Source organism: Tenrec ecaudatus, chromosome 3, assembly GCF_050624435.1.
Source record: "Tenrec ecaudatus isolate mTenEca1 chromosome 3, mTenEca1.hap1, whole genome shotgun sequence".
In the NCBI taxonomy this organism is placed as follows: domain Eukaryota; kingdom Metazoa; phylum Chordata; class Mammalia; order Afrosoricida; family Tenrecidae; genus Tenrec; species Tenrec ecaudatus.
This window is the reverse complement of record NC_134532.1, coordinates 220,927,781-220,945,957: the sequence shown is the minus strand read 5'-3', so window position 1 is coordinate 220,945,957 and position 18,177 is coordinate 220,927,781. Positions and strand designations below refer to the sequence as shown.

Sequence of the window (18,177 nt, the reverse complement as noted above, 5' to 3'; positions counted from 1 at the left end):
TAACTTTGACCGGTTTTCTGGATCTCCATTTAAACCATTATCAGTAGGGTGTGAACTCCACCTACAGGAACCAAGCCATTGGTTGCAAACTTTAGGGAGAAGTTATCCATTGTCTGCAGCAGCAGGAAGCAGGCCCACCCCTGTGGTGGGGTGAGACAGCATTCTGGCAGCATTGCCCTCAGGGAATTTGTAAGCATCTTACCTCCCCCCACATACATTATCCCTCCGAACCTCTAGGAGGAATCAACCCAGTTAACAACTTAAATTGGGGCTTTTTAGCTCCAGACTACATATATTTTTATTTGGATAGAAAGCCTCATCTTTATTCCCTGGAGCTGGATGGTGATTTTGAAGAATGAAATCTTGTGGTTAACCTCCCAACCCATAACCTACTATGGCACTAGAGCTCAATGACCCTGAACTAACAAGTAAAATGCTTTGCCCTTAGGCAGAGTTTGTTTTATTCCACCCACTCCCAAGGCCAGCCCAGTGAGGAGTAGTCTAGCCCTCAAGAACTTGCCTGAGTATGCCCTTGATGAGAACTGGGGTACTGAGGTTGCATGTTCATGCCCTGGCCAAGATGGTTGGAGGGCACTGAACCAATCCTATAAACTTTTCTAATCTGCAAGTGTCACAGTGGTTATGTTAGGTAGCTCTAGCATAGGGATGGGGAATGTCTGTTAACGCACGCCCAGAGAGCCAAGCACAGGAACAAGGAGTTGCGCACTGCACATGCTCAGAGCCTCAGGTTTCCCGCCCGTAGGCATGGGTTGGCGCTAAACCTGGATTGGCCCACCTATGCCAGGTGAATTCAATTCAGCCAATGGGGTCCATCAGGGGTCGGCCACCATGCCTCCCTGTGGAATCCTTGAAAAGGCAGGAGCCCAGAGTCAAAAGAGAGACCTTTGTCTGCATGACGCTGAGCAACTTCCTCCAGGCCGCATGGTCTGGAGGAGTCCTATGGGTGCCGTGTAAACCTGAAACTTCTTCTAACTCTCATAAAACTCACTTGGATCACGAACCAGGCTTCGGGAGTGAATTCTTTGTCTTGCAGTGGCAAGGACCAAGGTACAACTCTATCTCCAGAGAGATCTAACAGTTCCTTCTCTCTGGCCTGGCCTCGCTTTTTCTTGGTGGCGAACCTAACAAGAAGGGCCAGAGCATGAGGCTGCCCGCCGCCTGCAAGCACACACGCATGCAAGGGGGGGCACACGTTGCTTCAAGCCACTTGATTCCCACAGATGGTGAAGTACAGATGCCTGCCTTTCGCATGATGCCCTTTTTAAGATCCAGGGACTCAGAGTCGCACTGACAGTCGCCTCAGGGAACAGCCCCGGGAGTTCACAGGAGGGAGGGGCAGAGGGGGGTGAGAAATGCCAAGCACGCAGAGAAGGCCACCATAGCAACTGGGCTTGGTGCATGCTTGATGCATATTCTCAGGACAACAAACTACCTCACGCACTTTAAAAACACACAGCCACAGAAATAGCTGCTTTCTGTGAATTAATAGAGTTGTATGGCAAAACTTGTAAAGGATTTCAGGCAGTCTCCTCTTCTTTCAGCCACTCCTGAAACTCTTTAAAGAAGTAAAAATGGCAAAGCTCCATGGACAGCGTTTCCAGTGGATGTTCCCCTTTCCCCCTCCCCCTCTGTTAGGTAACGGGATAGGGGGTTGGTCCTCTCCATGCCTAGGGGCCCCCTACAGGAGGTCGGAAGCCAATGCAGGCTAAGGGCACAAGACAATTCAAGCCCAGGCAGGTGTGCGGCACACCTGGGTTGGCTCAAACTAGGCCAGGTGAGCTTAATTCAGTCAATGGGGTCAACCAATTCCATTGACCACACCTCCAAGACGAAGACCCCAAAGGCCTGAACCTGGAGACCACCACCCCTTCCCTCCAGCTGCTCCTCTTGCAGTCAGCTGTGCTGAGGTCTCTCTCTGGCCTCAAGCCACCACGTGTGGGTGCCTGTGTTCAGTGTCTGTAATGCCTGAAGCTGTTTCTGTCCTTTATAAAACCAGGCTTCAGTGTGAATTCTTTACCATGGGAAGCCGTGGAGGAGGTATTTTCCACCTGAGAAGTCTAACACCTCTTTCCTTCTTTCCATTTCTATGAGTTTCTTTGCTGCTGACTTTTCTAGTTTGTAAGGAGAAGCCTCATAGGACATTTTAACCTTTGGGAAAGAAACCTGAGGCACTGCCACATCCCACTTACGCCCTCAGCCCTGGAGCCACAGTCCCATGACCTCCACGAAGGGTGGAAGGATCCTATCTGCACTATAGTTCCCTGCCTCTTCTGCTTCTGGGATCCTGCCCTTTTCTGTGAACTTGCTCGCAAAGATCAAAGATAAAAAGCTACTCCAACCTACATTCAACATTCGAGGCCCGAGCTTTCAGAAAGCTAGTCCCTCGGAGCTGGCTACTAACTCTACTCTCATTCAAGTTCTCCAGCACTGCTGCCTGATCATTACAGAGTCATGGTTTCCCTGTTACAAGTTCGCTTGTAAGGAAAACACTGCTTTCAGCTTCTGTGAATAGTAATGGGTTGAGAATTCCTTTCCTAATTTCACAAATGATAGATGATAGGATCGCTACTGTAGGCCTGCTGTAACGCACATCCTTCCTATTTAAAGATCTCTGGTTGCCCTGGTACAGTCTTTACGTGGGGTGTGTGCTCTGTCGTGTACATCCATTGCTTTGAAAGATCACTGCATGTGGTTTTGAAGAGAGATAATGGGTCCCCCCTTTCCCAAAATGCCCGTTCTCCAAGCTGGTCTCTCCTGGGCATTACTCGCTGTGACCATGGCCTCAAACAAAACACCAATTGAGAGATTGGAGCAGGGCAGGGAAGTCGCCAACTCAGAAATGAGTGGACTGCACTTCACTCGCCATGGGGAGGCTCAGCTCTTGGTCATGGGGGTGGAGAGAAGGGGAGGTGTGGACAGAAAGATTTCTCCAGTCATCTTCCCTAAATATATGTTAGACTTAGGACACTGCTTGCAGCTAATAGTAAATGATTGTCAAGTTACCTCCCTGAAGGCAGTCAGTTGCTAGACAACTATCTGGGCCCACCACAAGTAGGGCCCACTCCCTGTTGTTAAAGACAATGGGCTAATTCTCCCTAAAGGCTTGCAGCCATCAGTTTGGTCCGTGTAGGATGGGTATATACCCTACTGATGATGGTTTCTATGGATATCCAGAGAACAGATCAAACCTGCTCAGTGACATCCAGTTAGACTGCCATCCTGAATCTAGGATCCTTCTTGTCACATGTATATCCCCAATCTCTCCTCTTCCTATTGCATGTATATCCCTAGATTGTCCCCTAATTGCAGTATTACCTATAGTATAGCCCTTTCCCATGGCATATGTCTTTACCTGTAATTAGGGGGCTTGCATGCCCCCCCTCAAAGGTACACAAGCCTTGGTTAGCAATAAAGATTCCCCTTGGCCTCTCATCAGCTCCCTCTCCTTTCTGGTCCTCTCTCCCCTGTTACCTTTCCCCTTATCCTCCTTCCCCTCCCCCTCTGTCCAGCCCTCCAGCCTCCCATCTCCACGTAGACCACCAACCGGGGCTGAGGTGAGCATGCTACTATGAAATGTGTCTGACTCCATTATTTCAATCTCTCTTCTATCTCTCATGCTCTCTATGACTTTATTATAATACATATGTATCTCCACTGTACAATTGCACCTATCGAACCCACGATTAGTTGTGGGGGGTGGCCTTTCCCCCCACAGGGAGGTTGTTGCCTGTAGTGTTATTGTGGATCGTGGAATGCTGCCGACCTTTCTGGGCACTGACTGCGGGCCCATCCTGGTGAACCCAGGTGGATCATAAGTGGCCCTGCTTCCCTGACTGTCTAGTTTTGCAGGACAGAGGATCTTGAAATTGTGATGACTGAAGGGGACTACCACCTAGGGTTTTCGAGGACCATCTTTTCCGAGTCAGCTCCCTGGCTTTTCTCCTTCCTGACCACCTTTTCTCAGCAGCTGAGCCGTCTCTGCAGCTCCAGCACACACACACACACACACACACACACACACCCTGAGAATAAGGACTGTCCCCAACATCCACCCACTCACCCCCATCTCGGGTCCAGACCCACTGCTGACACAGGCCCCTCTGAAACCCACAGACCCTGGTGTGTGGCCTTCCAATGGCGTATAAAAACATGTAGACCACACCTACATTGGATTGCAAGCAATTATTATAGGAAGCGAGTCACTGCTTGTCAGAAAGGCCTTGCCTCTCTCCCAGGATATGCAGTGGGCACAGACTGCCTGCAGCCTTCTACACAGAGGGGTCTCAATGCCTACCTCCTCTCCGATGGTTCCACAGATGCCCCCTCCTGATGTGGCCTGTGTTTGTTACAGGGGTCAGGGGGATGACCTATTTTTCATTGTTTTTCTCATTTTTATTCATTTACATTTTATTTGTTTACTTATTTGACAATGAATCTGGAGATTCATTTTACATTTCTGGCCACCCCAAACAAAAGTGTAGCTATCAAGGCATAAATCCGACCAAAGAGCAGTCTGAAGTACAAGGTCAGCTTCTTGTTTTCAGATTTTGCCCTGAATCTCCAGGGGGGCAGTCTGCTGTCTGTGCTCCTGCCATAGCCTGGCTTCAGACACAGTGGGGGGTCCCAGCCCCAGTGACAGTGGCAGCTCTTCAGATTGTCACACACACCACCACCCACCCTGGTAGCTGCACATGTGCGGATAGTAGTCATAGTCCAGAGCGACCATGCAGCCATTACATTAGCCGCCCAGGCTGCAGAACCTTCCAGGCACACAGCTGGTGCCAGGCCTCAAGTGCCCAACTTTCGTGGTCTCAGTGGAGTGGTGCTCATCCAGCCTGAAGCAGAGGGTGCTGTAGACATGCTCCTGCAGCCGGGGGAGGGACGTGACATTGGTGCAATGCAGGGGCCCACAGGACATCAGACTCACTGCAGGGCTCCTACTCGGGGACAACAAAATGCCTTCTGCAATGTCTGAACCGGAAGCCTCCTTTGTTGATGCTGTAGCAAGCCCTATCCGCCTCCACAGCTCATCGACCAAAGATTTCTTTGCAGTGCAAGGAGTGGTCTGTGCAATTGCCCTCCAGGCATGGGGTCCCATCCTGCATGTAAACGTCTTCTCGGCACTGGAAGTCTGCCCCCCTGCAGTAGGGGAGGTCAGAGCATCCCCACGGGGGATTAGGCACAGTTGGTACAGCACCCTCCTTCATTACAAACACTCCCGGGGTCAGCTGGCACTAAGGGTGCAGCACTTGTTGCTGTCGCACTCCTTGAATGAGCCGCGGTCACACTGCTTGGCCCCCTCAACTCTACCATTCCCACAGACCCGCCTCATGACCATTTGTGTGGAACATGCAGGAGCTTGGTTTTCTGTGCATGGAGGCCATGTGCTCTAAGGCAGTTACTAAACACTTCAGTGATCTGGAGCTATCTGTCCATGATGCAGGTGGTCCTTCTCTGGCAAATACACGTCTCATCATAATGGAGACCCAACCTTCTCCCAGTGTGCTGGCTTGCTATGACACATAGCAACAAGCAGTATCTTCCACGCTGGCCGACCATGTCCAGACTGTCGTGTCCACAAATGCTGTCAAGTACTGGCTTGAACAGAAGGTCCTCGGGGCCGGGAGTTGCCATGATCCAGGAAGGGTCAGGTTCAAACACTTTGCAGATGTGCTGTAAATGGGAGCTGTAATAGCGACTCGTGGGTAAAGTGTATGGGGTCATCGTCTCCCTGTTGTGATACACAACCAGACCAATGAGATACTACTGGCTATCCAGAGTGTGCTACATCACAATGATGACACTGCCAACGCTGATGGTATATTGGCCAAACTATGTCAGATAGTTGAACATCTGGTACATAGAGTGGGAGTCTGCAGACGGGCCCCCAAGCCACAGGTGTGCGATGCAGAGAGCTTGCTGGAGATGTGAGTGGCCAAACGGCGGCGGTGGTGGTGGTGGTGGTGGTGGTAGTGTTCTCTCGTCACTGGTGGGTCCTCGTAGTCCCCTGGTCTACACGCCGGCCCTATCTCAAATCTGAGCAAATCTTCCAGAGGTCTGATCTCACAGGCAAGATCATCTAACTTCATTATACCTTCTAGCCCCCCCCCCCCCCCAGGAGGTGTTGATGGTGACCATGGAGTACAGAATTTGCTCCAGGAAGCCCAGGTAGTAGCAGTTGTGAGGGAGGTAGAGGAAGCCCATCTGTGAGGCTCCCTGATCATCCTGGGCATCACCGATACATGTCTGGGCCCAAACACTTTCTTGAGCCTCATGAGGATCACATGCCTCTGGCCCCCGAAGATCAGGCTGTAGAAGAGTCAGCCCGGCACCTGCACACCTTCGCCTGGAGGCACCTGCTTTGGTATAGGGTGTCAGACCAGAGGACAGATAGAGACAGGTTCATGTGTGAAGCCAGGCCTGAAACATCTGCTGGGGTCCCTCCCCAGGTCTTGTGCAGGCACTGAAAGGGAACAAACACAGTGAGACAGGTGGAAGGGTTGTGCCTTGAAAGGAAAGAGGAAAGGACTTGGGGGTATTTGTGTGGGGGTGGCACTCAGACTTCTGAGCAGCCCAGCAGACACAGACAGATACACAGCACCCACTTCCTTCTCTGCTCTGTGGGCTTGGGTGCAGGTAGTTCTGCCATCTGCATGTTGTTAACCCTGGGGGAGCAGAGCAGGCCCATTGGTTCCACCAGTTCAGTCTCATATCTGCCTTGGGCTGACCTTGCCTTGGTCCACAGGGCCAGGGGTGACTTCACTTCTTGGGGATGCTGTGCAGAGCAGAGTGGCAGCTGCTAACTAGCCGTGAACGGTCCCACCATGCTCAGCACAGGCAGACACAGGCACGTAGGTCTTGTCATGCTAGTGGTCTTAGCTCCTCCATAGAACACGCTCTGCTGAGGCTTTCAGATTCTAGATCATCTCTGGAGAGAGAGACCACCCTCGAGTGTGGATCGTCACTGGGTATGGGGTCCAGCTGCAGGTGGAGATGTCACAGAAACAAGGGCAGAAAGAGAGTGTGGAGGGCACTGCCTCCTTCCCTTTGTGATGGCGCCTTGAGTTCTTCATGGACGGTTGCACGTCCTATCGGTTCCGCTTGTTCACACGTGTCTGAGAGTAAATTCAACTTCGTTGTCACCCTCAGAATCGCCCAGGTTCAGAGAGAGAAGCAACACAGACAGCCACAATGAGTGTCTGTCCCTGAGTCTGTCTCAAGTCTGCTGACACTCACTAGGAATTCCCACAGGACACACTCCGTCCCACCTCCTTCGGAGTGTGGTGCTGGTTAGGGTCTGAACTTGAGCTGGACCTTCCCTGTGCTCCCTCACATCACTCCCATCCTCGGTGGCTTCACCTTGGCTACAGCCTCCTGTATACCCCCCCACCCCCCCCACCCCCACCCCCACCCCCACCCCCCCCCCCCCCCGTCTGCCGTAATGGTCTTAAGTGTCTAGCATCTGTGGGTGCTCTGGAGTGAGCCAGAGGGTGAAACACTGAGAGAATGAGACTGAGAGACGCAGAGAGCAGGGCCAAAGACAGAGAGACAGACTGAAAGAGGAAAGACTAGAAACAGAGAAACAGGAAAGCCTGGAGAGGCAGACAGACAGAGACACAGAGGAAGGCCTGTACACATAGACATTGGGGAGGAAGCGGCAGACAGCAAGGCTCCGGACAGCGGTGCCTCGAATCCGGGCTGTCTGTCCCCAGAGGAGAGGGCGGCAGGTGTTCTGACGTGTTCTCTGTTTCTCCGCCTGAAAAATGGGTCGGTCACACCTGGGTGTGTCCAGAAGAATCAGTGAGGGAGTGACGGAGGAGGTGGCGGGGCGGGGCCTGGGAGCGAATGGGTTCCGGGTTGAATTCGGGGGCGGCGTGGGTGGGCGGTGCTCAGGGCAGGGCGCCCGCGGGTGGCTCTGCGCAGTACCGGCCCTGTGTGCGTATTTCCGGCACGCGGGCGGATGTGACGACACGGAAGCCGCCGACCGTCGGGCATCCGCGGCCGCTGCGGGGGCGGGTGTCTCCGCCGCCGGCGAGTTTAGCCCGGGGCTCGCGCGTCGGCGCCATGCGACTGGGCTCCGGGACCTTCGCCGCCTGCTGCGTAGCGATCCAGGTGCTCGGGTTCGCCATCTTCCTCCGGGGATTCTTCCCCGCGCCCGTTCGTTCCTCCTCCCGGGGGGAGCACCCAGCAGAGACCCCGGCGCCGGAGCCGTCGTCCGGTACGGGCCTTTCCCGCGTCCCCTCTCGGGCGGGTTCTCGCTGTCAGCCACCCCGGCCCCACCGCCGCGACCCTGAACCGCCCCTGGCCCATGCCGCCGCTCTGCTGTCCTGGGCGGCCTTTGGGTTCTCTCTTCCGGGAACCCTTTCGGTCCCGTAGGACACAAGAGATTTGCACCCCGCCCCCCTGCAGTTTCTTTTCCCACGTTCCTTTAGACCACCCCGTTGCATCCACCCATCTACCGCTGCACCCGGGGAACAGGCGCTGCCACTCAGGTAGTAGAGTGCGAGATGGGCTGCTAAAGGAAAGGTCAGCAGTTTGAACCTACCAGCCGCTCTTTGTAGGAGATGGAACTATCGGTTGGCTTTATAGTGGTCCTTGCAAAGGTACGGCGGCAGTTCTCCTCTGCCCTATGAGAGCCGGAACCAACGCCGTGGCCTTAGCTCTGCCGCCCTTGTGAACAGTTTGCACAGTGTGTCCATCTTCTACTGAAAGTACGGCGATAGGTGTAACTACCTGAATGCTCCATTGTAAGACGCGTCTATAGGGGTGCCTTGCCCAGGACCGCCCAGCCCGTAAAACCCAATTACGAGGAGGTAAAAGGAAGGGGCAAAAAAAACAAACCCAAAACCAATTACACCTCATCTCACAGGATTCCTTTTCTTTCCTACTGCCCTCCAGTTAGAGGGATCTCCCTGCCCCTGGGGCTTGCGTGGGGACATGAAGCTGGATAGGTTATGTGCTAGCTCAATCCTGGAGGACCTTGAAGGTGAAATAAAGTATAAAATTAACTTTCTGTTTTCTCTTTTTCCAAAATCATTTAGGAGCCAGTTCAAACTGGACTAAACTTCCACCACCTCTCTTCAGTAAAGTTGTCCTTGTGCTGATAGATGCCCTGAGGGATGATTTTGTGTTTGGGTCAAAGGGTGTGAAATTCATGCCCTACACAACTTACCTTGTGGAGAAAGGAGCATCTCACAGCTTTGTGGCTGAGGCAAAGCCACCCACAGTTACCATGCCTCGAATCAAGGTAAACCATTTGGCTTCACGTTAAACCAGTGTAACTCAGAGGTTTAGAGGAGTCTCCTGTGCTCTCTAAGTGGAGATCCAGCTTCAATGAACCAGACACTAATTTGATGCTTTGTTGGGGCCTTGGAAGTAGGAAGGGGCTGAGGCACAAGATTTTGGCCCTGCCCTCTGGGGTGACCAGAGCACATGCTTGATGAGCAGCAGGAAGGGTGTGAAATAACCCAGAGCCTGGCCAGCCAGTGGTCAGTCAGACTCTAGGCTAGAAGGATGCTCGAAGGTTAGTCCCATCTCTGGACACTACAGAGGAGGAAACAGAGTCAGAGAAGATAGATGATGTGTTCAGAATGGTCTGTGGTCTCCACACCACTTCACCAGGCCTCAGCTGTTGCACTGCGTCCACGGAAGCCCTTGGTATTCAGCATCCTGACAGCGCACAGCTGTGCACTCACCGGGAGAAAGGAGCAAAGCCGACAGCTGGCTGGTGAGCAGCACTTTGTGCTGGTATCTAGTGGGTGTTCTCAGGGGCAGGGCTGCATCTGCCCTGACGGAGCACATGCAGAAACACCAGGGATGGAAGGGAGGGCTGTTTAGAGCGCAGGGTTGGTGAAGCTCCCTGAGCCAGGAGGAGGAACGGGTAGAGAACATGGAGAAGTTTGGTTTTGGATGTGGCGTGTGTCGTGAGGGACCGACTCTGGAACCTTCCTTCCAAGGCCAGCTGTGTAGTCCCTCTGTTGGCGGGGCTGCAGCTCCTGCTGGGGCAGCGCTAGTGGTTGATCAATTGGTGTCTGCTAAATGCCTGCTTGTTTCCCTCCTGGATGTGGGTCATCTTCGCATGGTGCTGTGGACTGAGCATCTCCAGGGTGCCGCGTCCTGTTCTAGATGAAGGGCACGAGCACGGCAGTGGTGCCTGCTCATGTGCTTGGGGTGGCGTGGGGTGTGTGAATGGACCTAGAGGAAACGCTAAGGTAGCTCAGGAGGGTGATGGTGCTGAAGTCACAGTGCTTGATGGGCTAGTGGTGCTCTGGCCAAGTGATCCAGGTCACTCAGCCCTCACTCTGTTGAGCCCCCACCCCTCAGGAGAAGGCATCCAGGCTCCTGACCACCTCAGCACTGGATGGTTTGCTGCTTCTGCAAGTGTGGCCTGCTGTGCCTTGTTAGGAAGTGGAACTCGGGGTCCAGGTGGAGCTGTCTGGAAGAAAGTGGCTGTGTGTGCAGACTCCTTCTTGTGTACATTTGGGTTTTGCTCGTGGGAACTTAGCATCCATCACCGCCACCGCCACCACCCCCCCGTCACCCCCCCCCCCTGCTTCCTCAGCTCTGGATGCGGGGCCCCACCCTGAGCCCTTGAAAGACCTTTGTTTCTCACACCCCAGTTGGGAGGTGCTACACAGGGCAGGCCATCAGTGGAGTGACTTACTGCTCTGGGTCAGGCAGGAGAGGACTAAGGCACAGGCTAAGGTGCACGCCTCCTACCCTGCCTCCAGGTGGAGGAAGAACTCAGTGTCAGCACCAGCCGCTTGTGGTGAAACAGGCTTAACAGTGCCACCCTTCAATGCTGTCACGTGTTAGCTGCAGCAGTTGAAGCCGAGTAAAGATTTTCCCTTAAGGATTGACAGTCTTAGAAACCTTGTCTAAGGTAGCTGTAAGCCAATGAGTGGGTTTAGTTTGTTGTCTAGCTTTCTTCAGGAATGTTAGAGTGAACAGAATTATATATAAAGCCTACTATCATTGGGTGGTTCTGATTCATAGTCACACTCTGTGGGGTTTATGGAACGAGAGCCTCATCTTGCTCCCACAGATCTCGCAGTTAGCAACCCAGTACTAACCTCGCGAGCCACAGTGTTGCCTTGTTGAGCATCAAGCCCCAGGCCCGACATGCACTGCTTCTCTGCCGTTCCTTGGATGAGACAGATGTGAAGGTCAGAACCACCCAGCTGACCTCACACACTGAGTGCCAAACGTTGGCAGCCATGGCCTCTGGCACCCACACTGCATGCACTGCTGCCAAGTGGGATGACCCGGCCAGGCCCTTCTGAACGGAGCCTGCAGAGCCTTTGGTTCTGCTGTGGCCACAGCCTGTGCTGGCCTCCAGGAAGCTATCCCTTCAAGACCTCCTCTCCTTGGGGGACAGACACCAAGCAGTGCCCGCCCTCGGACATGTCAGGGCAGCTAAGGTCATCTGAAAAGGAGGGTAAAAGCCATGGTGGGAAAATGGCTTTTGTAAAAGCCATGATGGGAAAATGGACATCCTGATGACTGGCAACTCTGTTTGCTAGGCTGCAGGCTAAGTCACTTGGTGAGCCGTAGCCTGGGGGAACTACTTGTAATGGACCCAGGGCGGTGTGCAACCCCAGCGTGTGGCAGCACACATTTGTTCTTCTGACAGCCCACAGTCCTTGTCAATGTTGTTCACCAACACTCTGATTGATATGTGTCAGTTTTTCCGTCTTCATGACCCACTGTCCAGCCTTCACGTGCACATAGAACCAGACTCACTGCCCTCTTGCCGATGCTGACTCACAACAACCACATGTCACAATAGAAAGCCCCTTCTCTTTCTCTGGGGGCAGCTGGTGATTTCAAACTTCTGACCTTGCGGTTAGCAGCCCAATGCGAGAGCATGATGCCACCAGGACTCCTCACATGCTTGGGTCCAGGCCATGACGGCTCGCAGGTGGCAGCTTTGCCCCCCAAAGAATGTCTGGGTTTCTCATATTGCATGTGAGCCTGGCTGCATGAACTCTTGGGCAACTTCAGCCTCCTCCTTTATCAGGATGCTTTTTATTGGTCCAGTTGGGAGACTTGGTTCTGATATTGAGTTGCAGTCATACTGAACGCTGTGGTCTCTAATCTCCATCACCAAGTGCTCCAAGTCCTCACTTGGAGCAAGCAAGGCTGTGTCATCTGCATGTCGTAAATTCTTAATAAGCCTCCCTCCAATCCTGACGCCACATTCTTTGTATCGTCCACCTCTGGGGTTATTTGCTTGGCATACAGATTGAAAGTACAATGAGAGGATGCAACCCTGATGCACACCTTTTCTGATTTTAAACCATGCGGTGTTTAAACCTTGTTATGTTCAAATCAAAATAATTCAAAATGGCCAGTACCTGTCCTCACGAGTGCCTCGGATGAGGGGCCACACTGGCATACTGGGTCACGAGTGAGCTGCTAACTGCTAAGGTGGCAGTTAAAATCCACGAGATGCCCCATGGGAGAAAGATGAGACTTTCTGCTCCCTCAGTGAGCATAGCTGTACGGCAGCTATGAATCAAAACTGACCTGAGCACGGAGGTGTTTTCGTTTCGGATTCTTTAATGCCTCGGATATCTGTGTGTTCCTTTTCATTTTAATGATTTCAATTTGACTGGATTCCTATGAGATGTAGTCATTTGGTGTGGCCTCCTAGCCGTCATTCCTTCTGGGATGTATCATGACTCTGGACTCTAAGCCTATGGCTATTGACCCATTGTGGTCGATACCGACCCAGGGAGGTCTCTGCCACACACACCAGGGGATCAAGATGGCATTCGGTCCTGGCCTTAGTTCACACCTCACCCTCAGGCCCTCTCCCCTCTATGTGTCCGAGCCAGTGAGGAAGCCCAGAACCCTCAGAAGAGCATGTTGGAGATCTCGGACTGAACTGCAGGGTACAGACCAGAGGCCCAGACGCTATGGCACAGAGGCCATGGGGCAGAGTCGAGCCAGGCTGAGACCAAAGACCAAAGTAAGGAAACCAGGGACAGAACAGAGGAACAGCTTTGAGATTATGGCACTGTGCATTTCCTGGTCTATGGAGGCAGAGGCTGAGGACCAGAGAGACTGGATGCTGATTCAGGTGTGGCTGTGGACCAACGACCAAGTACTGTTCACTGATCCTGACTAGTGTTGTCCTGTGAACTCCCCTAATAAGCTCTATGAATCATGAATATTGTCTGTGATTTTTATGTGGCCATTGCAATGGGTTATTGAACCTAGGGTAGAGACGGGGGGAGGAACAGTTGATGCCAGAATAGGTGAAGAAGGATGGGTCGTGGGTGCTAGTGTGACCCCTGCCTCATGCCAACAGGGAAGCCAGAGATCAGGCCTGCCCAGCCCCTCCGCACTGTTTCACTGGGCAATACTTGATACGTACTACCTGCCAACCGTGAATGAATGTTTGCAGCTGTTTTTTTTCCCCATTTTGAGTCATCCCCACCAGCAAAGTAAGGTCCTGAGAGCTTGGCTCCTCCCGCATCATTACAGTGGAGACGGCTGTGTTTAAGGCCACCTCAGTGGTGGGCCTTCGTCCTGCGCTCGGCCTGGCAGGGTTTCACTGCTGTGCAGGAGGGTCAGTGCACAGCCCAGACCTTGGTAGCTTATTGTCTGGAGGCTCTGCTGAAGCCTGTTCACTAGGGGTAACCCTGCTGATGTCTGACAAGCTGGTGACAGCTTCTGTCATTACCGCAACATGCAAAGCGCCACAGTGCTGTCTGATGAGTGTCGGAAGGACACTGAGAAGGAGGGATGGCTACTAAGGAGGGAGTTTTAAGTGTCAGCAAACAAGGGGGGAAAATTCTCAGCAGTACCTACCAGAAAGTGTGTACGGCCATTTTCTATTTGTCACTTTAAAAAGGTCAAGACCGAGATGGGCGAGCAGGTGCCTTAGATCCTGCTGCATGCATGTGAGTGGGCTCAGCCAGAGTTAACATGCCCCTCCCCCCAGTCCCGCAGCAACAATGAATGGGACATGTGCCCACTGCTGGGGCAGCACATTGTTGGATGTCTCAGTAGAAGACGGCACCGGCTCCCGCAGTAAGCCTGTGAACACGCGGGGGAGAGGAGGCCCTCGCTGTCCCTCGGCTCACAGTCCTCCCCGCTTCAGATCTGTCTCCCCACTTCCTGGGCTCGTGATTCCCTTACCTCCTGCTCCCAGTCTATTCTAGTTGGCTCTCTGCCCACAGCCTGCTTCACAGGGTACTCCAACACTGGCCAAGTCGATCCTGGCTCTCAGTGACCCTGTAGCACGACTTGAAGGGTTTCCAAGTCAGGAAACTGACAAGGAGCCCTGGGGCCCACCAGCCTCGCGGGGGGGGGGGGGCATGAGGCATCTGCCCCCGTAAAGATGGGCAGGCTTTGGACATGGGCTACGGGTTGCTGTGAGTGTGAATGGTCCCCACAGAAATGGGGTTTGTTTTGTGTTGGGGCATGTGGAAGTGCTTCCTCCCTGGGATGGCTGGGAGGTTGAACTACGGTCCCTCTGGGCTCTCACTCGGAAGGAAAAGGCATCTATCCACTGTGAAGGGCTGGCTCACTAGCCCACAAAGCCCCTCCAGGCACTCTGCCGACCCCTCCCAGCCTCCTTAGCCAGGGGACCTCCCATCTGTGGACTTTCAGAGCTTGTGGGCCGTCTCGTGAACATAGAAACTTCTAGATTTCTGCCTCAGGCTCATTTTTTGGGATCCAGGTCAATATAGCTGCTGACTGCTGGGCACTTCCAGCCCCTAGTGTCCACCTGGACCACCCTCAAGGTGCTCCCCGAAACATTTCTTTCCCTGCGTCCCTGTCCAGGTAGCTCAGTTCAGGTGCCTTTCTTCTTCCTCAGAGTCATTCCTACACCCACCCATGCCCCCACTGCCCCAGCCAGCCTGCTGTCCTGCAGCATCTGTGCCCCCAGCGCTGCCTCGGGACAGCCGCCGAACCGCCACCTGGACTGGAAGGCCAAGCAGGTTCATGCCCAGGTCGGCCTTGCTGCTCCGCCTCATCAATCATGTGCCCTGTGCCATGCTGATGGTATCAGCACCCCTGGAGGCTCACCCTCCAGCACATGGTTAGCCCCTGCAGGCCGCTGCCTTCCCCAGGGGCTCGGCTACCCACTGCACAGCCCTGCGGGCGGCACCTTCTAGAGGAAGTGCGAGTGCAGGAGATGGTGGTCATCCGAGTGTACTAATTGAAAGCCGCAGCGAGCTTGGCGCCATGTGTGCAGTTTGTTGCCATCTTGGTCACAAATGTGTCCGTGTGCGCTGGTGGCGGATCCTTCCCCAAGAGCTGTCTCTACAAAGTGAGTTCTCGAACTCACACTCCAGAATCGCACCAGAGCTGTCTCGAGTCAGACTGCCTCAGGGGATCTCATTTTAAAATCTCCACTTTATGCAATTCACGCGTTCTTGTTTATTTTCATGTAACCACCTGTTTGTGTGTGGCGAGGGTTTCAAAAAGTTCATGGAAAAGTTCCCTTTCCCTCTTTTCACACACTTTGAGTACAGAAACACCCTCACCACTAATCTGCAAATACAGTCCAGGAACATTCATTCCACTCTTTGTCCTGAGCTGCTGTCACTGTTCTCATTAGTCTCCTGCTGCTAACGGAGACCCAGTCCGTGCCCTAAGCCCATCTGCGAGGCTGCCTCTGATGAGTGTGACCCTCTGCGATGGTCCACCTTGCTCCTCCCTTTGTCCATCGAGGGTCATTCCAAGTCTTTGGAACTTGCTCTTGCCTCACCACTGGCTGCTAATCCCAGGATCCTCTGGCTGACTCTGCCCAGCCTGTTTGAGGAGCCGCAGGTTGTCCTGTGGGGCGGTACCAGCTGATGCTTCCTCCACCACCTCAGGGACACCAGGTCCACTCTGTTTTTGGATGACTGTCGTTCCGATGGATGGGCGTGAGCAGAACAAGACACTGCACAGTCCTGTGCTGTCTTTGTGAGCATAGAAGCCCCACAGAGGTCCTGCAGGGTCCCTGTGAGTGGAACCCACTCAGTGGCCGTGAAGAAACTAGTCCCTTTGGTGGCCTTTGCTATGCTTCTTTGGAGAAATGGCTCAAGAGGCTTGTGACTTGTCCAGCCTGCTTGGCATCACCTGGGCGTGCTCTACAACACAGGACTTTGTTTGGCCCGTTGGTTGCTGTGTGTCCTGCACATGAAGGGTCTGCTGTCGTTGTGTCTTACCAAGAGAGGGACCCTTACTTCCCCTCTAGCCAGATCACCCCCTGGTTTTCCCTGCCCTCTTGTTACCACCCAGTCTTCATGCTGAGTGCCCATCATCTGTGTGGCTCCCCCTCCACTTGACAGCTGTGTCCTGGCTGGGTGGTGTGTCAGGTCTGTGTACACAGAGTCCACCTGACGGCTGTGTCCTGGCTGGGTGGCATGTCAGGTCTGTGTACACAGAGTCCACCTGACGGCTGTGTCCTGGCTGGGTGGAGTATCAGGTCTGTGGATACAGAGTCCACCTGACGGCTGTGTCTTGGCTGGGAGGTTTGTCAGGTCTGTGCACACAGAGTCCACCTGATGGCTGTGTCTTGGCTGGGTGGCATGTCAGGTCTGCACACCGAGTTCATCTGTAGTTGGGTTCCAGGGTCCCTAGTGCTGTGCATCTGCACACTGTCCCTCACAGTTGTCTCCTCCTGCAGGCGTTGATGACAGGGAGCCTCCCTGGCTTTGTGGATGTTGTCAGGAACCTCAATTCTCCTGCACTGCTCGAGGACAACGTGCTCAGACAGGCGGCCGCTGCTGGGAAGCGGATCATCTTCTATGGGGATGAAACATGGGTCCGGCTGTTCCCAAAGCACTTTGTGGAACATGACGGCACCACCTCGTTCTTTGTGTCTGATTACACAGAGGTGAGGCTGGGCCCCAGAGAAAGATGCTGCCCTTGGCCCCACAGGAGTGCCTATCCTGTGCTGGGAAGTCACGCCTTGCGTGGGGCTTGCACGTGGAGAGGATCACTCTCTCGTGTCACTGGTGGCAGGAGGGGCCTCACAGGGAGGGGCTGGGTGAAGAGGGCCTCCCCACATGGATGGAAAGTGATCTGGAAACTAACATGGTCAGCCTGTAGACCCTGTTTGGAGCCCCTGAGGGCACTGGTTCTCCCAGAGTGGGTGTTTGGGCCCCATGTGGGGCAGGCTCTTCTCAGTGCCTGAGTGATTTAGGCCAACACACACGCTTGTCTTTGTGCAAGTGTTTCCTCAGTGGAGTGGGGGTGGGGGCAGCGATGACAGCTAGCTGAGAACTGGTCTTTGGAGTACAGGGGGTTCTGCAGGGTCAGACTCCTCGAGGTCTGTGCTTGCCCACAGCTCTTGGATGTGCATCACCCAGCCCTCTCCTTCAGTCCCTGGTCTCGGCTCCTTGGTGGCTCTTTCTCCTATCCAGTCAACCCTGACTCATTTAAGTGATGTGTGTAATGCTTCCTGTCTGCAGCGTGGAGGGGCATGCATGGCAGGGACACACCTGATGTGGCTCACATGTTTGTTTTCTGCCTTTGCAAGCTGCTCGAGCCGTCCCTGGAAGGAGCCCCCTGTCCCTTAGGACGTAAAAAAGGGGGCCTCAGGGGAGCTCTTGCTCTTTGTAGGTGGATGACAATGTCACGCGGCATTTGGAGACGGTGCTGAAGAGAGACGACTGGGATGTGCTGATCCTGCACTACCTGGGGCTGGACCACATTGGCCACCTCTCAGGCCCACACAGCCCCCTGGTTGGCCACAAGCTCAGTGAGATGGATAGTGTCCTCATGAAGATTCACCTGGCCCTGCTGTCCAAGGTGAGGTGTGGTGCAATCAGGGACCGTCTCCTGCAGGGAGAGGGTGCTCTGAGATGTGGCCTGCTTACTCCCCACAGACGATGGTGTAGGTGTTGTTAACCATCCTTACCCTTCTACCCATCCAGCAGGGGCTTGTCCCCTGCCCTATGTCAGTGCTGTGGCTCTGACGGGGGCGCCTCAGCCATGCAAGCTTCGCCTGGCATGGAACATGTGCTCCAGGGTGGTCTGTGCCATGGGAAGCAGGCGCAGGGGGGCTTCCTCTAGGTGCGTGAGCGGGCGGGGACATGAGTACGAGAGGGCGTGCAGAGAGGCAGCAGACAGACTCTCCTGCCTGGAAAGGGCATTCTAGGAAGATGTGAGGCCCTGCAGGTGAGTCCAGAGAGCAGCAAAGACATG

At 54.0% G+C, this 18,177-nt stretch overlaps 1 protein-coding gene across 3 annotated transcripts in view; it reads left to right on the top strand.

The window, feature by feature from the left end:
- The first annotated feature begins 7,972 nt into the window (after positions 1–7,972).
- PIGG (phosphatidylinositol glycan anchor biosynthesis class G (EMM blood group)) overlaps positions 7,973–18,177 on the top strand; it is a 30,992-nt gene continuing 20,787 nt past the window's right edge. The window contains exons 1-4 of one of the 3 annotated variants that reach the window (XM_075544672.1): positions 7,973–8,239; positions 9,063–9,268; positions 16,655–16,864; positions 17,593–17,781. In XM_075544672.1, the coding sequence (XP_075400787.1) occupies positions 8,086–8,239; positions 9,063–9,268; positions 16,655–16,864; positions 17,593–17,781 (759 nt within the window). In that variant the 5' untranslated portion in view covers positions 7,973–8,085. The remainder of the gene's footprint in view (positions 8,240–9,062; positions 9,269–16,654; positions 16,865–17,592; positions 17,782–18,177) is intronic. The other 2 variants (XM_075544671.1, XM_075544673.1) reach the window with 2 other exon arrangements.